This window comes from Gamsiella multidivaricata, assembly GCF_025024155.1.
Source record: "Gamsiella multidivaricata strain RSA 2152 chromosome Unknown BC939scaffold_88, whole genome shotgun sequence".
Lineage (NCBI taxonomy): Eukaryota > Fungi > Mortierellomycota > Mortierellomycetes > Mortierellales > Mortierellaceae > Gamsiella > Gamsiella multidivaricata.
In genome coordinates this window covers 112,444-135,930 of record NW_026251796.1, presented here as the reverse complement: position 1 = coordinate 135,930, position 23,487 = coordinate 112,444, and the positions used below count along the sequence as shown (strand labels likewise).

Sequence of the window (23,487 nt, the reverse complement as noted above, 5' to 3'; positions counted from 1 at the left end):
GTTGCTAAACACTTTAGAAAAAGTGATTATGGACGACACGGTTGAAGGTGTGCCTGTGCTTATGCTGGCCAACAAGCAGGATATGCCCACGGCCCTCAAACTGGAACAGATCAAGGAGATTTTCAACCAGATCGCAGAACGCCTGGGCGCACGCGATTCCAGAGTTCTGCCCATTTCTGCATTGGAGGGGTAAGGCCGCTACATTTTTTTTTTTTACGTTGCTCAGGACCCGTTGGATAACGGACGGATACTAACGAGATACTCTGGGGAGGGGTTATTGACGCCTATAGGACTGGGGTCAAGGATGCGGTCGACTGGTTATTCCTACGGGTCCAGAGGAACAAGGTCAATCGACCACCTATCATCATCTCGCAATAGATACCATTTTTCTTTTCTTCAGATAAAGTAAAATTCTATAATTTTGTTTTTATTCCAGTGTATTGTAAGATATCTTCATGGAAAGTCGACATCCCTTCTCTAGTTCCTGTACTCCTTGTTGAACTCACGTCCGATCAGCATCCTCCTGATCTCCGAGGTACCAGCGCCAATCTCATACAACTTGGCGTCCCTCAAGATCCTGCCCGTAGGGAAATCGTTAATATATCCATTTCCGCCCAAGCACTGAATCGCATCCAACGCAACCTCGGTCGCACGCTCCGCAGAGTACAGGATCACACCGGCGCAGTCACGGTTCGACGAATGTCCGCTATCACACGCACGAGCGGTTGAGTAGACATATGAACGGGAGGCGTTCAACTTCGTGTACATATCCGCGATCTTGCCCTGGATCAATTGGAACTCTCCGATCGGCTGGTTGAACTGCTTGCGCTGGTGGACATAATCCAGTGTGATATCAAGTGCATTCTGCATCAGACCCAGGGGTCCACCGGACAGGACCAAACGCTCATAATCAAGACCGGACATGAGCACGTACACACCCTTGCCGACGGCACCCAACACGTTCTCCTCGGGCACCTCGCAGTCCTCAAAGATGAGCTCGCAGGTGTTGGAGCCACGCATGCCCAACTTGTCGAGCTTCTTGCCGCGGGAGAAGCCCTTCATACCCTTCTCAATGATGAAGGCGGTGACGCCCTTGGGGCCGGCCTTGATATCGGTCTTGGCATAGACGACCAAGGTGTCAGCATCGGGTCCGTTCGTGATCCACATCTTAGTTCCGTTCAGAATATAACGGTCGCCCTTCTTGTCGGCCTGGAGCTTCATCGAGACGACGTCCGAGCCAGAGGTGTGTTCAGACATGGCCAACGCACCAATATGCTCACCCGAGATCAACTAAGGAAAAAAAAGGAATTGTAAAAAAAAAAAAAAAGGTTAGAGCCGGCCCCGTGAGAAAAAAAATAACAAACAAACAGATTATTCTTTAACGAAAAAAATACCTTGGGCAAATACTTCTTCTTCTGGGCATCGTTACCATTGCGGTTGATCTGATTGACACAGAGGTTGGAGTGGGCACCATATGACAGAGCGACAGATCCCGAAGCCCGGGAGAGCTCCTCCATGGCAACGGTGTGCTCCAGATATCCGAGGCCCAGACCACCGTACTCGGCAGGGACGGTGATTCCAAGAAGACCCATGTCGCCAAATTTCTTCCACATGTCCTGTTTTTTTTTTTTTTTTTTTTTTTTTTTTTTTTTAAATGGAGGGGAAGCAGATGTAATGTTCAGTTCAATGGGATCAGAAGAAAAAGAGCAACTGGTGGTTAACTATTCTGTTTTTTTTTTGCCCTGTGGTTTCCATAGAGAAAATAAATTAAGAGCGCTGGTTGGCTCCTTACCATAGGGAAAGTGTTCTCGCGATCGATATCAGCAGCACGAGGGGCGAGCTCCTCGTTGGCGAACCGGTTGACCGCAAGACGGAACTCGTTCTGCTCCTCTGTCAGACCAGCGACATGAGTGTTGTACGAAGAGTGGTAGCGGACTGCGGTTGCACGCAAACCGGTCATACGCTAAGATTATAATACGGCAAGCCGGATGGAGGTTATTAGTACAGACCAATTGGAGGGGAAAAGACAATTACTGAAGTCAATTGGTCAAGAAAGCGTAGAGAAGAGGGGGGTGTTCCTTACTGCAGTGGCGGTCAGGCTGGGCACACGAGTGGCGGCCCTTTGGATGAATGGCTTGGCGAACATGGTTGGGCAAGTGGAGATGAAGAGTAGGGAATGGGAGAGTGGAGAGATCAAATGAGAAGGAGAAACGGGATGATGAAGGAGAGAAAGAAGAAAAGCGAGAATCGAGATTCGGAATCGCTTCAACATTCCCACGATGGCGGACCCTTCAGCATAGTTCACGTACGTTCCCCTTTTCAGGCCCCGTGGAAAAAAAAAAAAAAAAAAAAAAAAAAAAGTGCAAGAGCATATTGTGGGGTAATAATTATACTTCCTGTACGTGTGCGCCTCCCCAGATTCATAAAACGGCGAAAGAGTAAACCAACTCTTTTTATTGCATTGGATGAATGATAGATATACAAGTGGATGATAGAAAAAAGGACGCGCTCAAAACGTCCAAGTCTATGGATAAAAAAACAATTTTGATTGTTCACAGTTGGAATCGACTGACCGTCGTGCCAAAGTACGTCAAGGCTACCCACGGAGGCCGGTTCGCCAGGATTTTGCGCATCACTCCAATGTCCCCGCTTCCAACCAACTCCCTCTCCTCGTCCCTGCCAAAGCCCTCAGTTTCCATGGCCGTCAATTCAATCGTCAGCTTGTCGTCGATACTCGCTGCCTTGTATTCCAGGTCCAATCTCCATCCGTCACTGATGTGTCCGCCGACATGGCGGATCACATAGTGCGACGGGCGAGGAAACGGCTCCGAGGACGAGAGTGACCATGAAACCAGATGTGCGTCAAAGCTAGCCACGGTCCAGATATGGCCTGGATGCGTGCACAGCACCGTCAGTTGACGATAGCCCGTCTCAGAGTTGTACGAGACCTTCTCTGCAACCAAGCGCGGCGACTGATGTATATAGTCCGTCAATGGCCTGATCGAATTAGCGATCGTCTGGTTCAGAGTCTGGGATTTGATGTAGGGCGTAGTATCGATCACATAGGACTCCAAGAACTGGTTGAAGGGATAGATCGCATTCCAGTCACCGGGATTGTTGCCGGGGCTGCGGAAGACGGACTTTGTCGAGAACAACTCTTCAAGATCCGAGACATAGGAGTCGTAGAACGGACCGGGATCCGCATGCGCAATGTACATCATAGACTCGCCTGAGGTCAAGTTACGAAGGTGCTGTGCAAACACACGCTTCGGATGGAGTTCGTTGTAGGGTGAGATAAAGACCGAAGTGGTGAACAGGATGGCGACGTGGGCCACCAGCAAGAATATCACCATCTTCTTGAGCATAGTGGCGCCGAATCGGTGCGCGAACGCGAGGACCGGAGGACAGAACACAAAAGTGATGAATCCTGTCAAGACCGCGACAATGTGATCCACAGGGGCATCCACGCCAATGCGGCCGGTTAAAGGAATAAAGATATCCAGCAAACTGAAGCACACGAATGAAAAGTATGCGGTCGGCATCAGTGCCCCCACAAAGTAGGCGGCATAGTCAACACGGGTAGCCTCGAGTCCATCTTTCTTTGCCTCCGAAACGCGTCGCTGGTTGAAAAACAGACTGATCGTTGAGCTGAACGAGTAGAGCGCAAAGACGTAGCTGCTGGCGAAGCCCGTATACGAGGCGAGACCCAGACAGATGGTGTAAAATGCTTGGACGGCAGAGAGTGTGCTGAGCTCGTTGGCACCAGTGCTGGCCTTCTTGTCATGGAATAAGTACTGGACGAGGAACATGCCCGCGAGAGCTGTGGGGCCAAAGAGGAGACACGATAGCCACTCGTGCGAGAACCACTGCATGGGCTTGCCCAAGGACTGCAAGAGGATGACAGAGAAGTTGGGTAGGACCAGGGCAGCCAGGAACGAGATAAAGATTGAGACAGTTGCACGGAAAGATGGACGCGAGGCACCAGTCACCATGGACAACAGGGCGAATCCGCCGACGACCAGGTGCATTCGCAAGGCAGTTGACCAAGAGTACGAGACAAAGAACTGGCCAAAGACATCGAAAAAGACAATGCTGGTCGTAGGCTCCAGGCCAACAAGGTCTGCCTTCTCGGTCAAATAGGTCGCCAGGGCCAGGGTGTTCTCACCCATGTGCTGAGGCAAACCAGCTTCCATATACGAGTCCAGGTCCAGGTGAGTGTGGTACAGATAGCTGTTCTTGTACACGGCCATGTCCAGACCGGTCAAGTTGCCGTGGTCGACAAATTGACGGAAATCGGTGTCGGAGAGAATCAGACCAGTGGCAAAGAGGTCGTTGGCAAGAACAGTGCCATGAGGGTAAGGGACGGTTCCGTATGCATCGATCATGGCGCGAGAGTTTGCCTGGAAGAGAATTTCGGGACCAGTAGTTCCGCAGGCTTCCAAGTTGACAACAGCCCTCACTTGATCCTTGAGCTCATGAGCAGTGATGAAGGAGTGGGAGGCATCCTGGAGGGACTCTTCGCCCCCGTTGAACACTAGAATATGTTACACAAAAAGATCGTTAGGTAAAAACACAAAATACCAAGATGTTGCCTACAGAAGAAGTTCCCATGATCGGACATACAGAAAACAATGCTGTTCTTCGTGGCAGCAGGTCGCTGCGACATGACGCGGATAATCTCCATCATAACACCGACTCCAAGGGCATCATCGACGGCTCCGGGCGATCCCAAGGTGGTGTCGTAGTGCGAGTTGAGAAGAACCGAGTTTTGATCGCACTCTGGTCCACAAGAGAGACGAACGATGATGTTGGTCATGTTGGTATACATCTTCATAACCACTGTTTGGTTGTTGGCGTCATTCAGCGGAGAATGATTAGTTTATCGTTTGTTTCCATGGCCGAGGGGGTGTTCAGTGCATGTGCGGGATGGTGGTTGGATCCAGTGTCCAAAATTAGGTTGTAGTCGGCCGTTACACACAGACAGCAAAGTCCGGTATCAGCGTAGAGTTTAGGGCACAGAAACACCGGAATCATTCGATTGAAGCGTAAAAAAAAAAAAGGTCGCCAGTCAATCGCAGGGAGTAGTCGAGGGAAAGTAGGACAGAGAAAATGAGGAAGAAGACGTATGGTCAGTTTCCATCCATAGCAATATTCAGCCCACGATCAAGATATTTCGAGATGACCAATCCCAGACATGGTCCGGCTAAAACTTCTGTCAAGAATGCCCCAAAAGTCTAGCAATGATGTTCAACTAGTGCGCCACTGATGCCAAGCATTTGAAGAAAAGCACTGTCGAATAACAACAACGAATTCGAATAAACAACTCTGTCAGCTGCTCGGTCTCCTGGTCCAGGCGGACAAGTGGTTGTGAAGGACAACCACAATGACAACAGTATTACTGTGTGCTGTTGATTGCCGATACTGCTGCCAATGTCGATCATGATGGAGTTTATGACTGGGTCCGGTGCGCTTCTCCCCCTATTCAGCTCCTCTCGCGCCCCCTTTTGCTCCTATTTCCTTCCTCTGACAAGAATATTCGAAATAAATCACTTGCCTTTCGACATGAAGTCAAATCGATGAGATCCGTCTCCAACCTGGACCCACATGTCAAAGTTTGGCCATGCCAAGTCCGTTTGGCGCTCTTTTGCTGTTCCTGCTGCTGCTGCTGCTACTGCAGCCTCGTCTTGCTTCCTCAACCGTGCGATGCGAGCATCATCCTTGAGCTGCATCAGTTCTTTGATCAAATACTTCTTGGTCTCTAACTCCTGCTCGGTTCCGACGACACGGTACCCGATATCCTCAGAGAGATGTCTCACAACCTTGCGGACATTGGCCTCTGAAAACTGGACCTGACCGGTGACTGGGTTCGAGGGCTCGTGGACGGGGGTGGGGAGTGTGTAATGAATCTGGTAGGTGATGAGGACCAGGAGGGCCATGAAGCCGACAAAGAGACCCCAGGCACGGAGGACGGTCTTGATGGGGGAGAAGGACGAGTGGACCTTGGTCGGTGAATGGATACGTTTGCTGTCACGAAACAAGGCATTGGAGTCTGTTTCTGATAGATCCAAGTCGTCCGATAGGGTCCTGAGATGGCGCTGCTTTAGCGCTTGAAGAGTGGCCATTGCACCTGAAAGCGGACGTAGGAGATACCGGGGATGAGAGGACGAAGGAAGGAAGAGAAGGAGGAGCGAGGGAACGGGGGAGGGGTAAGAAGGAAGAGGGAATGGGCGTAGGAGGAAGGAATTAGGAGAAGAGGAAGGGGGATGGGCATCGGTATATCGAGGGCAGCAAAAGAAAAAAGAAAAGCGACAGCCCAGTTCGACGCATGCGATTGGCCTGCATGCAATTTAGCTTCACCCTTCTTCTTAAGATTCCACGGTCTGGCTTAGCTGAAGTGCCTACGGCTAGTGCCTCGATCTAAATGCAACAACATCGCCTATACACAACCCTTTGGCCGTGTGGGCGCACATGCGAGTAGATCAGGGCCATCTTAACAACAATCAACAAGCAGCAGGCAACAAGTAGCATCCTGTTCCGCGCCCTTTCCTCCTCCACTTTCAGGGGAATGGGCAGGTTAGAGACCCTCGACAACAACCTTAAAGTTTCTGTTCCTGAGTTGCACACACACAGCGGTAATGATGAAACCATCGATGAAACCATCGATGAAGCACTTCGAATGTCGATTTCCGCTAGAGCCGAAAGAGTTCCCTTATTGGGTTGAAACCTGCCACAATTCCGGCGGCTACACCAATCAGCAGATGCTTGGCATTCCCTAGTATGCAATGTCTGATCTGAAAGTAGGGAGTGCCTTTAATCGATATATTAAGCTGGGGTGTTGCTTTTTTTTGTACTAATGTCAACAGCGCTGTAGAGTTGTCTAAGGATAATACAGAATAATGAATTGAGGGAGGATGGATGAAATGCCAAATGGTATGTGTAATGGAGCTCACAAAAACGAGACTTTCTAAGCCAAGAAGCCTCCTTTCCGGTCCAAGTTGATGCTGGAAGAGTCCAAGAGTCCCCTTCCAAAGTTCTGGCTGATACGCCGGCTAACTTTGCTGCCGGCAAGAATACCGGCCTTAGGGTCGACCTTGGCTGCGTTCTTGGCCGAGTTGTACAACCACAAGCCCCAGAAGGTCAAACAGACACCAGTCCATTGAGTGGCGCCTAACGTCTGATGGAAGTAGACGATACTCGCCACAATGACCACAATACGCTTGATCAAAGATGCAATCGAGTACGTGACAGGAGAAGTGAGCGCCAGGACTGAGAACGCAAAGATGTTCTGGAAAAAGTGCGAGACGCCGTTCAGGAACAGCAGCCAGGAGACGCCCCAGAATCCTGAAGTGTGACCACTAGCATGATGGTAGACCCCGGCTTCGTCTGGGAACATGAGCCCCATGCCCTCAGCATAGAGCCAGATAGGGATCATGCAGATGGCGGCCATCGTGGATGAGTAGAACAGAATGTTGAGCTTATCCAGCTTTTGGGCGTTACTGGGTCCAATCTCATCCACAGGATCTTCCTTGGTTGCCTCCTTGTTTCCGAGTCCCCCAAGTTTGTCCTGCTTGGCCTTGGTGCTGAACAGGATCTTCTTCGTGAACACATTCTGGGTCACAAAGACAAGGGTCGAGGCAAGAGCACAGACCAGACCGACAAGGTTGTTGAACTCGAGCGAGAGTCGGCAGGCGAGCATCACTCCTGCAGTCAGAGGCACCAGTGAGATATAGACCTCTCTGCTGTAGGTCGTTCCAAGAATGATGCGGTAAAACACGACAGTAAACAGGGGTGAAAGTGCCTATTTCATTCATCCACAATATATTAGTGCCTGGCATTGAATGGCTTGCTATGAAATCTCGATAGCGCGTCAGTGTTTTCCAGAAAATCAAGAGGCGATGCGTCTCCATGTCTACGATCCAATGCAACTAACTGTGTATGCAGCTATACACAGGTACGAGCAATGATTTGAGAATGTATTCCTCTCCTTATCTACAAAAAGGGCTCCTTTGTGTCCACTTCCAACAGTCTCCTTCAATTGGGTCCTGTTGCCAAAATCGATTCCTTTTTGTACTCTTTGCAGTGCCCATGACATCAGGCACTGTCGTCCTATATTCACTGTCCATAAAGGCGATGTAATGCACTTGGAACGCTGCTTACCTTGATGGTATGTACGACGCTCAGAGGGACATGACTAATGGCGACACTCGAGAAGACGTGTCCCACAACCTGGAAACCGACCAACGGTGCGGTCATCTGCACGATGCCTACAGTTGGTCTTCGGATCGTCGTCATCCTGAATCCAGCCCCTGACACGAAGCAGAAGATCGACACGAACACGAACTGGACAAACGTCAAGGTGACGGGGTATCGGAACTGGTTCATGATCTGCTTGCCAATGTTATTGGTCACGGCCGAGGACAGGTACCAAAGCAGACAGAGCAATGGTAGCTTGGAAGCCTTGTACAGCTTAAGCACCACTCCACGCATCGAGCCCGCATCCACATGCACTCCAGTAGCCGAGGATGGGAAGGATCCATCCATGAGGGGACGACTTGAGGGCAAGGATGTTTTGGTGTTGGAAGAGACAGCTGCCTGAGCAGATTGGACCACCTTGCTCAGTCCTTGGTTGAGTGCTGGAGGCAAGAACGCTGCAACGCCATTGAGGGCAGATCGCGCATTCTTTTTCTGTAGCTCCTTTTCATCATCGTAGTACAGCTGCTCCTGCAATTGCTGATGTTGATTGTTGTATTGCTGAGCCTGAGTAGGCAAGCGCCCATTCATTGAGCTAGAGATACCTCCACCCATGTTGTAGGTACCAGATCCACTGCTGTAGGGCGCATTGAAGGCAGTCGGGTTGTGGGTGGTCGATGAAGAGGAGGACAAAGGAGGAACTGAAGAGCCGTGCAACGCTGAGGCCGCTGTCGTTGAGTTTGGGACAGGCGAAGTTGAGCGCAGAGCTGGGTAGGTTTGCGGCTGATACAGGTGACTGACTGACAATGGTGACTTTGCAGCCGAACCATGACCGTGGTTGTGGTTATGGTTATGGCCATGGTTGCTGGAAGTGTAATTGGAGGTAGAAGCAACAGTGCTTGGTAAAGTGGGGGCAGAGATGAGGCTGGAAGTCGAGGACGAAGCCAATGAAGGAGGTATGAGGTGTGAGAAGTGCTGTTGATGTGGGTTGAACGACGCAGGGCCAGGATGGGAGCCAGGTGAGAGGTTCTCTGGCGGTGAGGCCGCACCGGAGGAGAAGGAGGTTCTGGGAGTGGGGAGCTGTTGCACATGAACCATCAAAGGGTTCTCTATACTGCTCCCAGTGTGATGGTTGCTGTTGTTGTTGTGGTGGTGGTCACTGCTCCGATCAAAGAAAGGGTTACTGCTGCCATTATTATAGCTGTTGTTGGCATGATGACTGGTATTGGTGTTATGGCTAGTATTGCTGGTTCCTGGATGGTTCTGGTGGGCGATATCATCGAAGAGAGCATCGGCAGTTGGGATATGTTCCTGTTGTGGTTGAGGAGCCCTTTGCTGGACAGGAGCTGCTACCGATGCTGAGGGATGGGCCATCGTCTTGGATCCATGGTAGTTCTGGGGCTGCCTCAGGGGCGGCACTGTGGTGGTGGTGGTTGCGGCAGTGGCCATAGAGAGACAAAAATGAAGGAAGCGAGATGTGATGAGAAGGATGTGAATCGAGAAAGAGATGAGATGTGGTGGGATAGGACAAAATAAAAAACAAGGTTGACCAGGTTTGTGTATGAATATCGGTCCTATATCTAAAAATAAGTCGCAGATAGTGGGAGATCGAAAGGCGCCGGGGAGAGAGAAAATAAGAGGGTGCGAGAATCGAAGCGACAATTGCTTCTTCGTTTCGTTATCTTCCGGCGTTTATTTCGCTAAATTGATGGAGTATATCCAATTGCCGTGTTGCATGGACGAGGATGGGGCATGTAGAGGAAGAAGGGCTGCTCTCAGCTCAGCTCTGAAAAAAAAAAGAGCAAAAGCAGTGGCTCCCATAGACTATGTCGATGACCATGCTCTTTTGCCCCGTAACAAAAGTCTCAGTTCCCTGTCCATATGTCCTCCCGCAATAGTTTCGCATACGTCAAATCTACCACCTTGGTAGCTATCTAGACACGACCGGCGCCATCGATGAAAGTATTCGTCTATCTCATAAGTTCGCGCCTGTGCCTGTGTCTGTGCCTGAGTCTGAGTCTGAGTTTTTGATGGCAGGGTGGTTCCTGAGAAATAAAAGGTGGGCACAGATCCCTGATCTGGTCTCTAAAAACCTTATTTTTTATGAAAAACACGCAGCTTTCGCAATCCTTTTCCGCATGTTGCTGTACGCCTAAAAGAATCATCTCCACTCATGTCATTCCACTTCTACTCAAACACTCCCGCTGCTGGCAATGCCCTGCTCGCAAACGCGTGTCTCTTAACAGAAGTAACTAATACCGCTTTGTTGCATTGATTCTTATCGCCTCGAGTAAAGGTCGCATTTTAACCACACAGGGATGTTATTATTGACCATAGACTAGCACACACAGCCAGGACTGGGATGCAGAGAACCCAAACGCTATACGACTAGGACTCAATCCCGATCTCATATTGTCGCCACAGTCTCTACCATCATTTACAACCCGACCCACAGGACATGCACAACAGCTGTGTGAAGAGTGCGGTGGCGTCAAGAAACAGATTGAACAGCTGTCGGCCACCAACCCCGCCATCCTGTTCACGGGCCAAGGAGCCGAAAATGCGCTTGGTACCAGGAACACCATTACCGGCAGCGGCATGAGTCGGTCCAGCTCGAATTCGATGTTTTCCTGTTCTAATCTAACGATCGTATCATCTGCACGGACCATCGAGCTGTACCAGGATGGCGTATACATGAGCACATTCCGTGGAGAACCACTGCTATCTGGTCACGGCTCAGATAGCCTGCCAGATGTTCCGTTGTTCAAGATCCAGATTGACGGGGGAGTCCTACTTGCAAAAGGTCGCAGTCTGCTCATCAAGGTATGCTTTTCATCTTGAACTCATACGTTATGTAGGAAGTGGTGGATTACAATATGAGGATAAGTATTGATTTTTTTGTCGTTTATTGGTAGTTTTTTATTCCAAAACCAAGTCCACGGAATAAGCAGACACAAATGTCGCCGAACGTCCTCAATCTACACTGGCTTATCGTTCAACTGAGACCACCATCGTCTGCAGGAGTATTGGATTCATCCAGCAAACCAAGAGAAGCAGCATCCAGCCCACTGGGCGCCACGCCCTTTCTTTCTTCCAATATGAGCGGGTTCTCACCTGCCATGCTCTCTTCACTTATGCTCGGCCTTTCTACTGCTACCACCTTACCGTCCGACGCACCTTCCGGATCTGGCACGGTCGATTTAGGAAAGGTCCGCGAGATGTTGGGTCAAATGCAACTCGCTAATCTACCACAGGGCGCCAAGGATTTGATGAAAGCCATGGAGTTCCAGGAGATCTCTCAAGGGAACCCGAGTACGATAGGATCTGCAGCCGAATCAATTGCAACAGAGACCGAGACGGCCACCAACATCACCAGCACACAGCAAGGATTTTTGGCACCACAGAATGCACCCCTACCTCTGGTAATATCATCAATAGTGCCAGGAACGGAGCCTTCACAAAAAATATCGAGCCTAGAGCCGAAGAAGCAAACGTCGCAATCCTTGTATGTGACCATGGCAGAATTAGCGCAGATGGAGGAGAGGATCATGGATACGATAGAACGGAGGTTTAGGGAGATGGAAGACCGGATCATGGACAAAATTTTGACCACCAAAAGTAGGCCGCTTAACGAGGGGTAGGAATAACTGCACCTTTGAAAAATAAATGCGAGGAGACGATGGATTGCTTGACACGACTAATGTACATTCCGATGCTTACTTGCACTTCATGGACATGAAATAAAGCACCCTTCGAATGCAATCGGTACAGTAACACCTGTAAAGCACGCATATTGTCCACTTTTTAATTTTGTCCGCAGTAAAGACAGCTTAGCCACGGATGCCCAAACGATCCAATAGATGGTTAAATAGTGTTCCTGATTCGGCTTCATTTATTTACATGCGGAATAAAAACGCAATAAATATGAAAAAAGAACGACTCCTGCTCTGCCCTAGTGTGCTCTGCTCTACTGTTGCCACGCTGCAAAATTGCAAATCGCAGATCGCAAACAGAAAATGGTTAAACGCGACTATTTGCCCTTCTTTTTGTCTTCGATCAGATCAATGTTGTCCTCAGGAATCTATATTGGCGCATACACGGTACACGGTACATGAAAGAAAGTGAAAGAGAGATCAGTATGTATCAGTAATACAGTCAAACCATATTGGTAGCATAGCATTGAATATGCTCCGAAAACAACGCCAACATACCACGGGCCAATGCTCCAGAATGAGATCAAAGATTTCGTCCGAGACGTCTCCTTGGACGACAATCTCGTCGTTGCCCTGGTTGTTCTTTGTGACTGAAGATCCGCAAGCGAACTTGTTGGCAAACAACTTTGCGGCCTTTTTGAGATCGACATCTGTAATAAGATATAACAAAAAGAATATTAAGATCTACACTTCATTTGCGTCCTTCTCGTTCATAACAATATTCTGCGCCGCAGTATTTTTCTGGTAATCGACCACATACCAAAATTCTCCAGCCCAAAGACGCTAGTGACACACTTTCTCTTGGTGCGTTCGATTCTCTTGATCAGGACCTTGGATTGCTGTGAGGAGAAGAGTGTTCATTTGGGAGTGAATCCTGAGTTAATTGCTTGGATCAAAAGATTATGACGCGTTGTTCCTGAAAAAGTGAGTGCGTCCATACCATCTTCTTCTGCATCTGCTTCTCAATCTTGGCGGCCTCTACAAATCCAGAGGTTCAGGGAGATTGCAGTAGAGGGATTAGCCATGTGTGTGATATTCTTGTTGAAACAACCCAGAGATGGTCTGTGGTGAGTTTTGAGCAGTGCAACAAGCAGCTGCGAGAGTGGAAATGCTGTCTATGATGCCGTTACCCTTTGCTTTCTTCTTGTCCTCCTCTGGCTTGCCCTCTCCAAGTGATACGGCAGCGAGCTGATCATCCAGGGTATTGTAAAGAATGGCGTATAACACTTTGTCGTTCTTGCTCAACCATTCCTTGCATCTAGATATTGAATGCATTCAAGGAAAGATAAAGATATCAGTAACCAAAGCAATATCCAATGCCAGCAGTATCCATGCGAGGCTCAGCACAGTAGTGCTAAAAAAGATAGGTTCATAGAGCACACTCGCGGTAAAGAGAGCGTGAGGGCGTAGATGATCTTTATAATGCATTACTTTTCGAGAGTGGGTCCGAATTCGCAGTACTCTGGCGGCAACGAGCAGAAGCCGCAATATGGGACTTCGCGAGGCTTGACATGTTCGCTCGAAGGTGCGTCTGGGCTATCGGCCATGGTGTGTGCGTATGAGGGGTGTCTAAAGAGAGTTGCTGCGTCAAGCGCCTTCAAAAATGGAGGCAAAATATTGTTTACTGGTGAAAAGCAGTCAGTGGGAACTTTGAGGCATGCTATGGTCGTTGTGGTTGGAACCAGCTTCTCTCTTTCATCTTGCTTATCACAATACTATCATGAATCCGCATCCAGGAGGACCACCGGGACCACCATTTTTCAACGTACATCCGGGCGGACCGCCAGGGGGACCGATGCCAGGAGGACCAATGGCTGGACCACTCGGAGTAGCTTTCGGACCAGTTCCACCATTCCATCCCCCCAACTGGCTACCTTCAGGATGGACTGAACACAAGGCACCGGATGGCATGTCCTATTTCTACAATGCTACCACAGGAACGAGTTCATGGGTTCGACCTACGATGCTTCCTCCAGGAGGCCCAGGGATCGCACCACCTCCGCCGCCCCCAGGAGTATCACAACCACCGCCCGGTGTGCCAGGATATGTAAATCAACAGCCTTTGCATCCCCCAGGAGTAGTTCCACCACCCTTCACAGCTACTGTAACGAAGGAAGAGCTAGGGAAGGGCAAGAAATCGAAGAAAGTCAAGAAGGAGAAGGCGATAAAAAAGTGAGTGTCGCGTCGATCGGGGCGTCAGGCGTCAGGCGTCAGATTAGCAATGAACGGGAAGTTATTGCTTCAGCTGAATTAACACACGTCTTCTTGACTTCATCCACAACAGAACACAAGTGTTGGAATCGCCTTGGTTCATCGTCGTGACAAATCTGGAAAACACATTTTTCTTCAACAAGGAGACCAAGGTTTCGATTTGGGTACCCACGCCAGAATTGGAGATCATACTAGCAAAGATGGGTCAGGTTGAGACGGAAAAATTGGAGGCGGAAAGAAAGGCCAAAGAGGAAGAGGAACAGGCACGTCTGCAGGCACTCAAACGCACCCACGAGGGCGACAGCGGTCAGGACTCTGATAAGCGATCAAAGAGCGAAGCCAATACCAACCAGGGAACAGAGTATGTTTACAGAAGAAACCCTTTCGCGAATGGACACAAGGCAACTTTAATTCTACATTGTGTGCTGATCATACTCTTATTTTATTGTGTGATAGAATGACGGAGGACGATGTGGCCTGGCAATTGGCCGCTATGGAAGGTATGATGGATGATCAGGACCAAGACCAAGATCAGGATATGCAGAGCCAAGATGATGACGAAGATGATGACGAAGATGACAATGAGGCCGTGCGGGCACGATTGCGCATGCTTCAGGGATCATCGTCATCTGGCTCGCAACCTGGCAAAACCGCGCCAGTACCAACGCTTGATATCTCTCCAGACAACGTCCAGGAGCGGGAGATGGCTTTCATCGATATGATGCGCGACCGTGGAGTTACACAGTTCGATATCTGGGAAAAGGCGATGGCCAAGATCGAGCTCGACCCTCGTATATACCTGATCCCGGACAAGAAGCAGCGGCAAGAGTTGTTCGAAAGCTTTTGTGTGATTCGAGCACGAGAAATCAAGGAAGCGAAGGAAAAGGAGAACAAGGAAAAGGAAGACAACGAGAAGGAGAACAGGGACGATGGGGATCGGAGGGATAAGGATAGGCGGCCTCGGGAGTCCAAATCTTACTCGACCCCCTCTTCCTCCTCGACTTCATCCAAACCCGAGGATGTGTACAGGAAACTGGTTGAGGATTATACCACAAAGACATCGACCTGGCTGGATTTCATGACGAAATACAGGGTCGACCCGCGCTTCCTGGGACTCAAGCCTGGTTCGCTGCGAGAGTCGATCTTCCGGCAATACCTCTCGGATTTAAAGAAGGGTATTATTCAGCCGAAGAGCAAGTCGCATTCCTCGGACAGGAACAAGCGCTCGTCCTCATCTTCGCGGTCTTCATCTAAGAAATACAAGGCAACCGAGGACGAAATTGGTGAATTTATGAGCCTGCTGAAAGAGACGAAGAAGGATATTCTGCACGAGCACAAGCATTCTTCTTCGGTAGAATGGCGCAAGATCAAGAAGCTGATTGACCGCGATCGGCGGTATGATGCTGTGGGGTCCTCGACAGAGCGGGAGCTGTTGTTCAGAGAGTATGCAGATCGGGTGATCCAACGGCGGGACTAAATCTTCGACAATAAACAGTAGAGTATTTTTGTGCGCATGGCATGTTTTGTTTTAATTATGAGATGCTGGTGTGATAAAATGCGGATGATGTTTCTATGCAGTCTTTTGTCTCTTTCCTCCTTTGCCCTTGTTTCCACCGCCTCCAAAGCTGAACTTTTTAAGCGGATCATTCTTCTTTCCTCCGCTGCTCTTGTTCCCTCCCTTGCCCTGACGTGCCTTTCTGACGGTGTTCTGTGTCTTCTTCTTGTACGTTACATATCCCAGTCCCTCAGCCGCCTCTCCAACTTTTTGCGACGAAACAGCCTGCACTTTGGGCATCATGTAGTCGGGGACATGTTTCATGTGCGGCTGAACTTTAGTGGGATGCAACGTCTTGTCATGGCGCAAGAACTCTAGATCCTTGGGCTTATCTTCGAAATGGGCACGCAGCTTCTCAGAGTTCAACATCTCGGCCTTCAGTTCCTTGAGACGGGCCTCACGGATAGCACTCTTTGTGACAGCACGCATGGCATCGTCCATACGATATCTGAATCCTGCCAACTGTTGCATTGGAATGGTATAGGGATTAATCGTGCATCCAGCAGCTATAGGAGATTTTTTTTAAAAAGAGGGGGATAGAGTATTGACCAACATTAGCATACGGCGCACAGAGTCATGCAGAAGGTGTCGAGTAACGAGTACGACAGATGGAGGACTTACCAACTTGCTGCTTGACAACGCGGTTGAAGACCGCCTCATCATCGCCCTGCACCGTCCAACCACCACCTCCGAGGATCTGGCTGGTCTTGATCGACCTTTCCTTTTCTGCTGCCGTGACCACAAAACTCAAGCTGGTTCCCATCTGTCCACCGCGAGCGGTACGGCCTACACGATGGGTGTATGATTTTGCTGTAGGCGGGAAATCAAAATTGACGACAGCGGCGACGTTGACAAAGTCAATACCACGAGAGACACCGTACTCCTGATCTTTCTTAGGTCCTGTCTTCTTCTTTGATTTTGCTGAGGTTTCTGCTGTCGTCTCTGATCTGGAATCGTCCTCAGGTTGCTTCCTCTTCTTAGACTCGCTGGCCGGTACTTCTGACTTCATCTCAGCCATGGCGCTCGCCTCGTCGTCCTCGTCCTCGTTGTCGCTAGCCTTCATCATGGCCTCCAACTCATCCTCACCCTCGCTGATGTCTTCACCCTCAGAGCCCTCGAACTCCATCTCAATATCGCCTTCGGGAATATCATCAGCCTCATCATCCTGTTCGTCGTCCTCACTCTCATTTTCGTGTTCTTCCTCGTCTGCGGCGTCGCTCTCCCGCTCCTCCTGTTTACCATCCTCGATCTCTTTGATTGTCGCTTCCTCCTCCTTCTCGCCCTTGAGTCCGCCCTCATCCGTGGCAATCATGTAGTCATATTTTCCCTTGTTGAACTCCTCCACGATATGCACACGGGAATTCAACGGCAGTTCTGAGTTCAAAACCACGCTTGGGATCGAGAACTGTTCCAGAAACAGCTTCAACCTATAGCAGCGCTCAATGTCGTTCACAAAGATGATGCACTTTCCCTTAAGCAACTTGAGTTTGAGCAATACGTAGAGGATGAGGTATTTGTCGGTATCCGTGCAAATGGTGTAAAGTTGCTTCAGGTTGTCCCAAGTCGAGTCCATGGTCTTGTCCTCCATCTTCAGAATCGCCGGCGAACGGAGAACGAGTTGTTTAAGTGAATCCACATCGTCGCCCAGCGTCGCGGACATGAGGAAACTTTGGTAGATCTTTGGCAGGAACGTCAGCAGTTCTTTGACATCCTCCTCGTAGTCGTAGTTGCAGACCAGGTCGGCTTCGTCAATGACGAGTGTCTGGAAGTGAGTTTTCAAATCGACAGCGTTCATCTTCAATTGCGCGAGAATCCTGGAGGGTGTCGAAACAATGATGTCGGGTAGTGTTGCCAAGAGAGGTCTATGCAGTAATAAATAAAAGTAAGCATGCTTCAGTATAATGTCCGCGGAATGAAAGTCAGGAAGCACGGTCTTGATTTGGAACTTACTGCTGGACTTTATCGTTCTGTTTTCCGGCAATGTTCAGGACATTGACAGCCCTGCCACAGAAAAGGAGAATGTTGTTGGTGAAGGTGGTGACCTGTCCGGCCAATTCGACTGTTGGCACAAGAACTAATCCTCGGGTTGCAGTTGCTTCAGGTGAATTGGCGGGGAGTGCCTATTAAATAGGGCAGAGAAAAAACAAGGCATCAAATCAACTGATATTTCAGGTCGCATAGTGCAATAGTAAAAAGAAATAGACATAGACGTACATCCTTGACGGCGAGGATCTTGTGGATGAGAGGCAGCATGAAGGCGGCGGTCTTTCCGCTTCCAGTCCTGGCCTTGGCGAGGATATCCTTGCCTGCCAAAGCTAAGGGGATCGATTTTGCTTGAACAGGTGTAGGCTTCGTAAAGTTTAGTTTTGCGAGACCACGTAACAGCCTGTCGTCGAGACCCAGGTCTGCGAATGTGACATTAGCATCCGCACTCTCGGCGCTGAACTCGGTTGTATCGGCGTCTGACATTATGGGCGGGAAGATGTGAGGAGAGTGGGGAATAGGGCGGTGAGGAATGAGGTGCTGCTGTAGCCTTTTTCTTTTTTTTTTTTTCTTTGAAGCTGAAGTGGCTTTTTTGTTTTCATCACATGTGTCGATAGATTCAGAATGTTTGCGCACCGGCTTTATTGAACTTCCTCTATGCTAATCCTCTCCAGCAGGGACTTCCTCTTCCAAATAGCGGATCAGTTTTACGCGAATCTCAGTCATATCGTCTCCCCGAAGCGTGTCCGTCACGAAGAAGGCATCCACCTGCATTTGAACCTATTTTCATATATCGAAGGAAGAGCCATGGTCAGTTACCCAGCTATCTGTAATAATTCCTTCTCCTTGTCCTTATCCCTATCCTTGCTCATCATTACGAATGGGTTGAAGATATCGCCTTTGAAGTGAAAATCGGCCTCTCAGTGTTTTCATGTACAGCTCAAAGTCAGCTTACCATTTCCAAGGAGCCTCGAAGGACGCCACAAAGAATGTTTGAGTACCAAAGCTCGTCCACGATGGCCTGATCTGGAAGTTCAACGCATTCTGCCAAGGGGTTCTCATCCAGCACCAACGAAAACTCCTTTCCATCCGCAGAGATATTGGTCACTTGTGGTGTGATGTTCAAGAACATCTTGAATCCAACCTTGGAGATCATCTCAGCAGTCTCTCGAAAGTCCTGACATCTGCCCACACCAGACCGCGCAAGAAAGTCTTCAATCAAACGTGTTCCGATATTGTATCCCCTATATTCAAATGATAAATAAATAAAGGGTGAGTCCTTGGTATCGTAAAGAGAATTAGTATCGGACAATCCCGAGGGAATGAATATGAGAAAAGACTAGTCCTCAAGCTGGTGCACATATACGACGATGAAAAACTCTCATGGCGGTGTCTTACATCTTCTCCAGCTGCTTGTTAACCTCTGTGAAATCCTCGTAGTCCTTGACCAGTTGGGCTACAATGGAGCCATATGTTAACGTGAAGAGCTCAGCATTCTAGCCGTGGTCAACAACGGACAGAAGGGGGAGAATGATACTGTTAGTCACTGGTGTTGGTAAAGAATATCCTGAAGTTCCTCCAAGCGATTGATTGCTGCTGTCCTGAGTCCAGTGAGAATAGTTGTAGCTACCAGCGTCTATATTTCCCTTGTTCTATCCAATTAACGTGCTTTTGGCATCATCTCGTGCTGAGAAGAGGAGTAAGTGATGGAAGACTTGCACTTACAATCTTCTCGACTTTGTTCTTCCAGATTTCATCTCCGATGGTCTTGTACTGCTTGGCCATATTCGATTCTGCTGCGGCTTCAAAGGTGAATGGTGAACTGTTGGTGATGGTGTAGTGGAGGGATGAACTCTTTTTGTCCCTGTATCAGGTGATGATAATGATCGGAAAGCGAACGCGCCAAAGTCGTGTCGATATTTATTTGTGCTCAGTCGCTCACATCTACAAAATAGCCGTTGTAGCCAGCGAAGAATAAAATAGATGTCTTTTTTTTTTTTTTTTGTTCCAATGCTTGTTTCTTTAATGACGGGGCTGAGTGTTGAAACCATGGTTGTCGCTCACATAACCCACCCACATAATAGCGCTGGCCACCAGAACCGCCTCTGGTGACCACCGGCTCTATCTTCTCGCTCACTGTCGTACGGGTCGGGCCATGTGGAATATGGATCGTCGTCGAGGGTGGGACATGATCCGCATGTTTGTCACGCCAGCAGAACCCCAGCAGAATCCCAGCAGTGCCCCAAGAAGGCTGTAGCCAATATTCCGAAAACAATACCGGCGATAGCACCTCTCAAGATGTGGTGACTTTGCGTTGTAATAGGAAGGGGCTCGGCTGTCGCGCTTGTGGGGGCGTTTGAGGATGAGCCAGGTGCATTCGTGACACCGGGACCAGCGGACGTTGAGACACCGCTTATGGTATTAGGAGCACCTGCAACCCTAGTAGTGCCGAGAACAACACCAGCCTGGCTGTCAAAATAAGGCGCGCCGTCGTAGACGCGTATGGCAGAAGCACTAGTAACAGTAGCGGTGAACACTGCAGCTCCATGACTGGGTCTATATTAGGAAGGGTCACCATAGGGATTGACAAACCCTCCATTGCAACGGTTGATTAGACCTTCCACATTTTTGGAGCTCTAATATTGGGCGAATCGAGTTCCTGTCAGAGGGTGCAATAGAATTCCAATACGACTTATATCAAACTGATCTCGCACCGTACCCTATAGAACTGGGAGTAGTTACGGTGGCACCGGCATGCGGCATAGTTGTCAATGTAAGGCCGATTACACTGCTTTTCGTTGCATGCCTCTTTGTTCAGCTCAGGGTTGTGGCAAACCACTTATTACAGAAATATGGATGGCAGTAGCGGAGGCGTAAAGTTCGATTTGCTCGCAATCTAGCTTGCTTCAGGAAATGCACGAAATCTTACAGGGAAACACATTGAGCTGGCTGCAAGAGAAGGCGGCATCCTGCGAGGATGGGCAGATATAAGCCGATGCTGTCGATGCAGCTACAGCAATGGCTGTGAACATGAAGAATGTCTTCATGGCGGTTGATTAGATTAAGGATACGGATTTTTGGTGTAGTTTGATAGAGTGACTAATTGATACAAGTTGACGATGTTGGCGAACAAAAGGCGCTGTGGAATGTGCTTCGTCTAAAATGAAGAAAGAAAAAAGGGTATGAGGTAAGGAGCATTGCGAAACTTGTGTGTCTGCGGTCCTCCTTTGCCAAAGAACAATGCTGCATAACCGGGGATCCATACAATGTACCACAAAACAAAACAAAATTGGTGGCGCGAAAAGATGTTTCAAGCAAATATCTTCACCCAACCATGGCGGCATTGGGATTCACTCCTCAACAAATGGCCGTAATTGATGGTGTTTTCAGTTTTTATTCGAATGGATTACATCGAAACGTTCATTCCTTGATGGTATCAACGAAAGTGTGCCTTATAAGGGCTCCAATCTGGCACATAATAAGCAACACAGCACTGTGTCATTTCTTGGCATTCGATTGGATAGCTGCTTGTGGTTTTATTGCACCTTTGCTTACACCGCCTACCTTGGCCACTAATGGGCTCATCCAAGTTAAACCTAGGAAAGCTGGAGAAAGAAGACTAGAACGCTTTTTTATTTTTTTAATGCTGTTGGCACTTGCATTTGTAGTAATAGGACATCACATATCAACAGAGATAAATCCCTGTGCCTTAAATCGATCTGGAATAGCTGTGTAGCCTCTTCGAACTGCATCACCACTAAGAATGGCACAGGTGCACCGCATGTGGCCATTCATCCGATCCCATGCTTCATGCAAGTAAGCTGTTTTCAGCGGCCATGAAGAAAGAGCCTCTTCCGATACATGGCGTTTTAGGACTTAACCTCAATATACAGGTCGCAAATCGGTTGTCAAGGCTAGGTGCCGCGGACTCAGTATGTATACCAGACTTGTGACCATTACCTGCCGCCCTGTCTTTGATGGTCGCTTGAATTCAGCCGGTTTAGTGGACTTGAAAAGTATGTACAGCTCTTTAGGAATATGTCGATGAGACAGATCCTAACGGTTCATTTGAATTAACTATATGTAGGGTAATAATTGGAGGCCCTCTTCAAGTTTTCTAGTCTTCTTTACATTTCTACCTCGCTGATAAAAGAAGACAAGGTAGTGAGAAGAAGATCTATGTTGTCTATAGTGTTAAGCGCAGTACACAACCACAGTAATAAGCAGCAGCTGTGATCCACCTTATACCTTTCACTATTACTGACGCTCCACTTCTGCTTCTCCGCAATATTACCAGAGTCTTGCTGGCCTTTGCTTGTCCTGAGATAATATTCCATAGCCTTGGCAGAGTCCTACTCCACGCGGATAAAATTTTGTTGCGCGTCGTGTTCATCTCTATCCTTGTTTAACTAGGTAGTGATTGATAATCGCTTGGAGTACGATCGCACTCTCCTTACTCGAGGTGAACTGGGCTAACCTTTATCCAAGGTAGTGTAACTAAGACAGATAGAGGCAAGAATATGTATCGACATATGTGCATTACAATGAGTCATAAAAAGGCAACTGAAAGAGACCCACAACTTGAATTGGAACCATCGTTTCCCCAATATGGTATTCATGCTTGGTATCCGTCAGATTAACCTTTTCCTCTATATCATGGTTCGCCTTCTCAGCCGGAGCGCGCCTTGCGAATATTTTATGGAAATGTTACATTCAAATGCATATTTACAACTTAATCCTAACCATCGCGGACTGTTCCTATCGATGATCAATGGCAGCCTTTACAGCCAAATAAAAAGCGGCACGCAAATTGCAGCCTCATTGACCAAGCACATACCATAATCTTGACTGTTCAGTTTTTCACCAGGTGAGCCGACAGAGAACATGGATGTACATATCATAAGCGGAGCAAACCCATCCTCAACTTGCACAGATAGAAATAACTTGCCTTATTCATGTTCACCTTCATAGACGATTGGGACTACTCTACTCTGATTTTCTGTGTTACCGATGGGATCGCGCTGGTACTTCCTTATCCATGAGCATTCACAGGCTCTTTATAGGTGTTGACAGACCATCAAGGCGATGATGTGCTCATTCCAACCGTGTATAATGGTCAATGGCTATATAAATTGTGGAGTGTCGCGCATGAATTTGACCTTTGAGGTGATATTAATGCGTGGGGAGTAACAGGGGGAAGCGTAGGTAGGTCATTTGAATGCCGTGTCAAAACACACGGTGCTGAAGGAAAGGAGAGGAAAGGTGGACTTGATCGCAGAGAGCAGAATGGATACATCGTTCCGTTTAATATGAAGTTCTAAGTTCTCTGGTGAAGAGCCCTCATTTTAGGCTCCTTCTATATGACAGCATGCGCTTGTATCCGCCAGTTCACACCACGAATTCTCAATCACCACAGACACCTAGTCTGGCGCCAAAGTTTCTGCTCTGATCGGAGTTTTTTTTTTAAATGGCTGCGAGGAAGGCGGGTCGCACGATCCTACGGACTTTCTCCACAAAGTGGTCTATGCAACGCACTTCATAAAACGAGATGCCACGATGCGGGGGTCGGAGACTAATCTGCAAACAGGATCTCCTTACATAGTTTCGGCTGGAGTACTAATAGCCGTCTTATTGTAGAGCTAAGACAAGGCGACTGTCTAGATTTTCTCCGCAACTTTGGCCTGGTCGTTCATGGACGGCTCCATAAAGGATGGACCCGGTTATGTTCATTATATTAAGAAACTTGTCCGAATAACCGCTTGTAGATTCTCAAGCAATAAATTAAAACGCTCTACGATGTACTTGCGCACAAGATCGTATACCTCTTGACCCTAT

At 48.6% G+C, this 23,487-nt stretch overlaps 9 protein-coding genes across 9 annotated transcripts; 3 read left to right on the top strand and 6 right to left on the bottom strand.

Moving 5' to 3' along the window:
* Nucleotides 1-22: 22 nt before the first annotated feature.
* BC939DRAFT_402353 (uncharacterized protein) lies at nucleotides 23-193 on the top strand (the record flags this gene model as incomplete). The annotated part of the gene is made up of 1 exon (XM_051552672.1): nucleotides 23-193. A coding segment is annotated over one exon (171 nt), but the record flags the coding sequence as incomplete, so codon positions are not given.
* Nucleotides 194-477: 284 nt separating this feature from the next.
* On the bottom strand, nucleotides 478-1,960 carry BC939DRAFT_402363 (acyl-CoA dehydrogenase/oxidase; the record flags this gene model as incomplete). The annotated part of the gene is made up of 3 exons (XM_051552675.1): nucleotides 478-1,290; nucleotides 1,395-1,616; nucleotides 1,793-1,960. The coding sequence occupies 3 exons, from the start codon at nucleotides 1,958-1,960 to the stop codon at nucleotides 478-480; spliced, it is 1,203 nt and encodes a 400-aa protein (XP_051407755.1).
* Nucleotides 1,961-2,433: 473 nt separating this feature from the next.
* Nucleotides 2,434-6,299, bottom strand: BC939DRAFT_465274 (uncharacterized protein). The gene is made up of 3 exons (XM_051557482.1): nucleotides 5,555-6,299; nucleotides 4,624-4,839; nucleotides 2,434-4,534 (listed from the first exon to the last, which is right to left on the bottom strand). The coding sequence occupies exons 1-3, from the start codon at nucleotides 6,120-6,122 to the stop codon at nucleotides 2,553-2,555; spliced, it is 2,766 nt and encodes a 921-aa protein (XP_051407754.1). The 5' UTR covers nucleotides 6,123-6,299; the 3' UTR covers nucleotides 2,434-2,552.
* Nucleotides 6,300-7,099: 800 nt separating this feature from the next.
* Nucleotides 7,100-8,442, bottom strand: BC939DRAFT_378671 (triose-phosphate transporter family-domain-containing protein; the record flags this gene model as incomplete). Its single annotated transcript, XM_051551717.1, has 2 exons — nucleotides 7,100-7,798; nucleotides 8,158-8,442. Coding segments are annotated over 2 exons (984 nt in total), but the record flags the coding sequence as incomplete, so codon positions are not given.
* Nucleotides 8,443-10,274: 1,832 nt separating this feature from the next.
* On the top strand, nucleotides 10,275-12,050 carry BC939DRAFT_465269 (uncharacterized protein). Its single transcript, XM_051557481.1, has 3 exons — nucleotides 10,275-10,438; nucleotides 10,528-11,013; nucleotides 11,106-12,050. Exons 1-3 carry the CDS (start codon nucleotides 10,364-10,366, stop codon nucleotides 11,829-11,831), a joined length of 1,287 nt encoding a protein of 428 aa, XP_051407752.1. The 5' UTR covers nucleotides 10,275-10,363; the 3' UTR covers nucleotides 11,832-12,050.
* Nucleotides 12,051-12,220: 170 nt separating this feature from the next.
* BC939DRAFT_402364 (translation initiation factor SUI1) lies at nucleotides 12,221-13,450 on the bottom strand (the record flags this gene model as incomplete). The annotated part of the gene is made up of 5 exons (XM_051552676.1): nucleotides 12,221-12,271; nucleotides 12,402-12,553; nucleotides 12,664-12,742; nucleotides 13,083-13,161; nucleotides 13,335-13,450. 5 exons carry the CDS (start codon nucleotides 13,448-13,450, stop codon nucleotides 12,221-12,223), a joined length of 477 nt encoding a protein of 158 aa, XP_051407751.1.
* Nucleotides 13,451-13,623: 173 nt separating this feature from the next.
* Nucleotides 13,624-15,591, top strand: BC939DRAFT_507207 (uncharacterized protein; the record flags this gene model as incomplete). Its single annotated transcript, XM_051560862.1, has 3 exons — nucleotides 13,624-14,075; nucleotides 14,188-14,475; nucleotides 14,571-15,591. The coding sequence occupies 3 exons, from the start codon at nucleotides 13,624-13,626 to the stop codon at nucleotides 15,589-15,591; spliced, it is 1,761 nt and encodes a 586-aa protein (XP_051407750.1).
* Nucleotides 15,592-15,634: 43 nt separating this feature from the next.
* On the bottom strand, nucleotides 15,635-18,190 carry BC939DRAFT_465266 (P-loop containing nucleoside triphosphate hydrolase protein). Its single transcript, XM_051557480.1, has 4 exons — nucleotides 17,884-18,190; nucleotides 17,620-17,789; nucleotides 16,291-17,531; nucleotides 15,635-16,175 (listed from the first exon to the last, which is right to left on the bottom strand). Exons 1-4 carry the CDS (start codon nucleotides 18,136-18,138, stop codon nucleotides 15,685-15,687), a joined length of 2,157 nt encoding a protein of 718 aa, XP_051407749.1. The 5' UTR covers nucleotides 18,139-18,190; the 3' UTR covers nucleotides 15,635-15,684.
* A 76-nt stretch (nucleotides 18,191-18,266) lies between these two features.
* Nucleotides 18,267-19,492, bottom strand: BC939DRAFT_465265 (hydrophilic protein that acts in conjunction with snare protein). The gene is made up of 4 exons (XM_051557479.1): nucleotides 19,378-19,492; nucleotides 19,051-19,148; nucleotides 18,608-18,896; nucleotides 18,267-18,432 (listed from the first exon to the last, which is right to left on the bottom strand). Exons 1-4 carry the CDS (start codon nucleotides 19,435-19,437, stop codon nucleotides 18,313-18,315), a joined length of 567 nt encoding a protein of 188 aa, XP_051407748.1. The 5' UTR covers nucleotides 19,438-19,492; the 3' UTR covers nucleotides 18,267-18,312.
* Between the last annotated feature and the right edge of the window lie 3,995 nt (nucleotides 19,493-23,487).

Bases quoted from the DNA above. Each gene is read 5' to 3' on its own strand.
- BC939DRAFT_465274 (XM_051557482.1), bottom strand. From the start codon at position 6,122: ATGGCCACTCTTCAAGCGCTAAAGCAGCGCCATCTCAGGACCCTATCG. The intron at 4,840-5,554 runs GCAAGTGATTTA...ACAACCAAACAG, and splicing joins ATTTGACTTCATGTCGAAAG to TGGTTATGAAGATGTATACC. The intron at 4,535-4,623 runs GTATGTCCGATC...AACATATTCTAG, and splicing joins GAAGAACAGCATTGTTTTCT to TGTTCAACGGGGGCGAAGAG.
- BC939DRAFT_465269 (XM_051557481.1), top strand. From the start codon at position 10,364: ATGTCATTCCACTTCTACTCAAACACTCCCGCTGCTGGCAATGCCCTG. The intron at 10,439-10,527 runs GTAACTAATACC...TATTGACCATAG, and splicing joins ACGCGTGTCTCTTAACAGAA to ACTAGCACACACAGCCAGGA. The intron at 11,014-11,105 runs GTATGCTTTTCA...GTTTATTGGTAG, and splicing joins GTCGCAGTCTGCTCATCAAG to TTTTTTATTCCAAAACCAAG.
- BC939DRAFT_465265 (XM_051557479.1), bottom strand. From the start codon at position 19,437: ATGGCCAAGCAGTACAAGACCATCGGAGATGAAATCTGGAAGAACAAA. The intron at 19,149-19,377 runs GTAAGTGCAAGT...GACCACGGCTAG, and splicing joins AGAACAAAGTCGAGAAGATT to AATGCTGAGCTCTTCACGTT. The intron at 18,897-19,050 runs GTAAGACACCGC...ATTTGAATATAG, and splicing joins AACAAGCAGCTGGAGAAGAT to GGGATACAATATCGGAACAC.
- BC939DRAFT_465266 (XM_051557480.1), bottom strand. From the start codon at position 18,138: ATGTCAGACGCCGATACAACCGAGTTCAGCGCCGAGAGTGCGGATGCT. The intron at 17,790-17,883 runs GTACGTCTATGT...CCTATTTAATAG, and splicing joins AGATCCTCGCCGTCAAGGAT to GCACTCCCCGCCAATTCACC. The intron at 16,176-16,290 runs GTAAGTCCTCCA...AATCTCCTATAG, and splicing joins CGTTGTCAAGCAGCAAGTTG to CTGCTGGATGCACGATTAAT.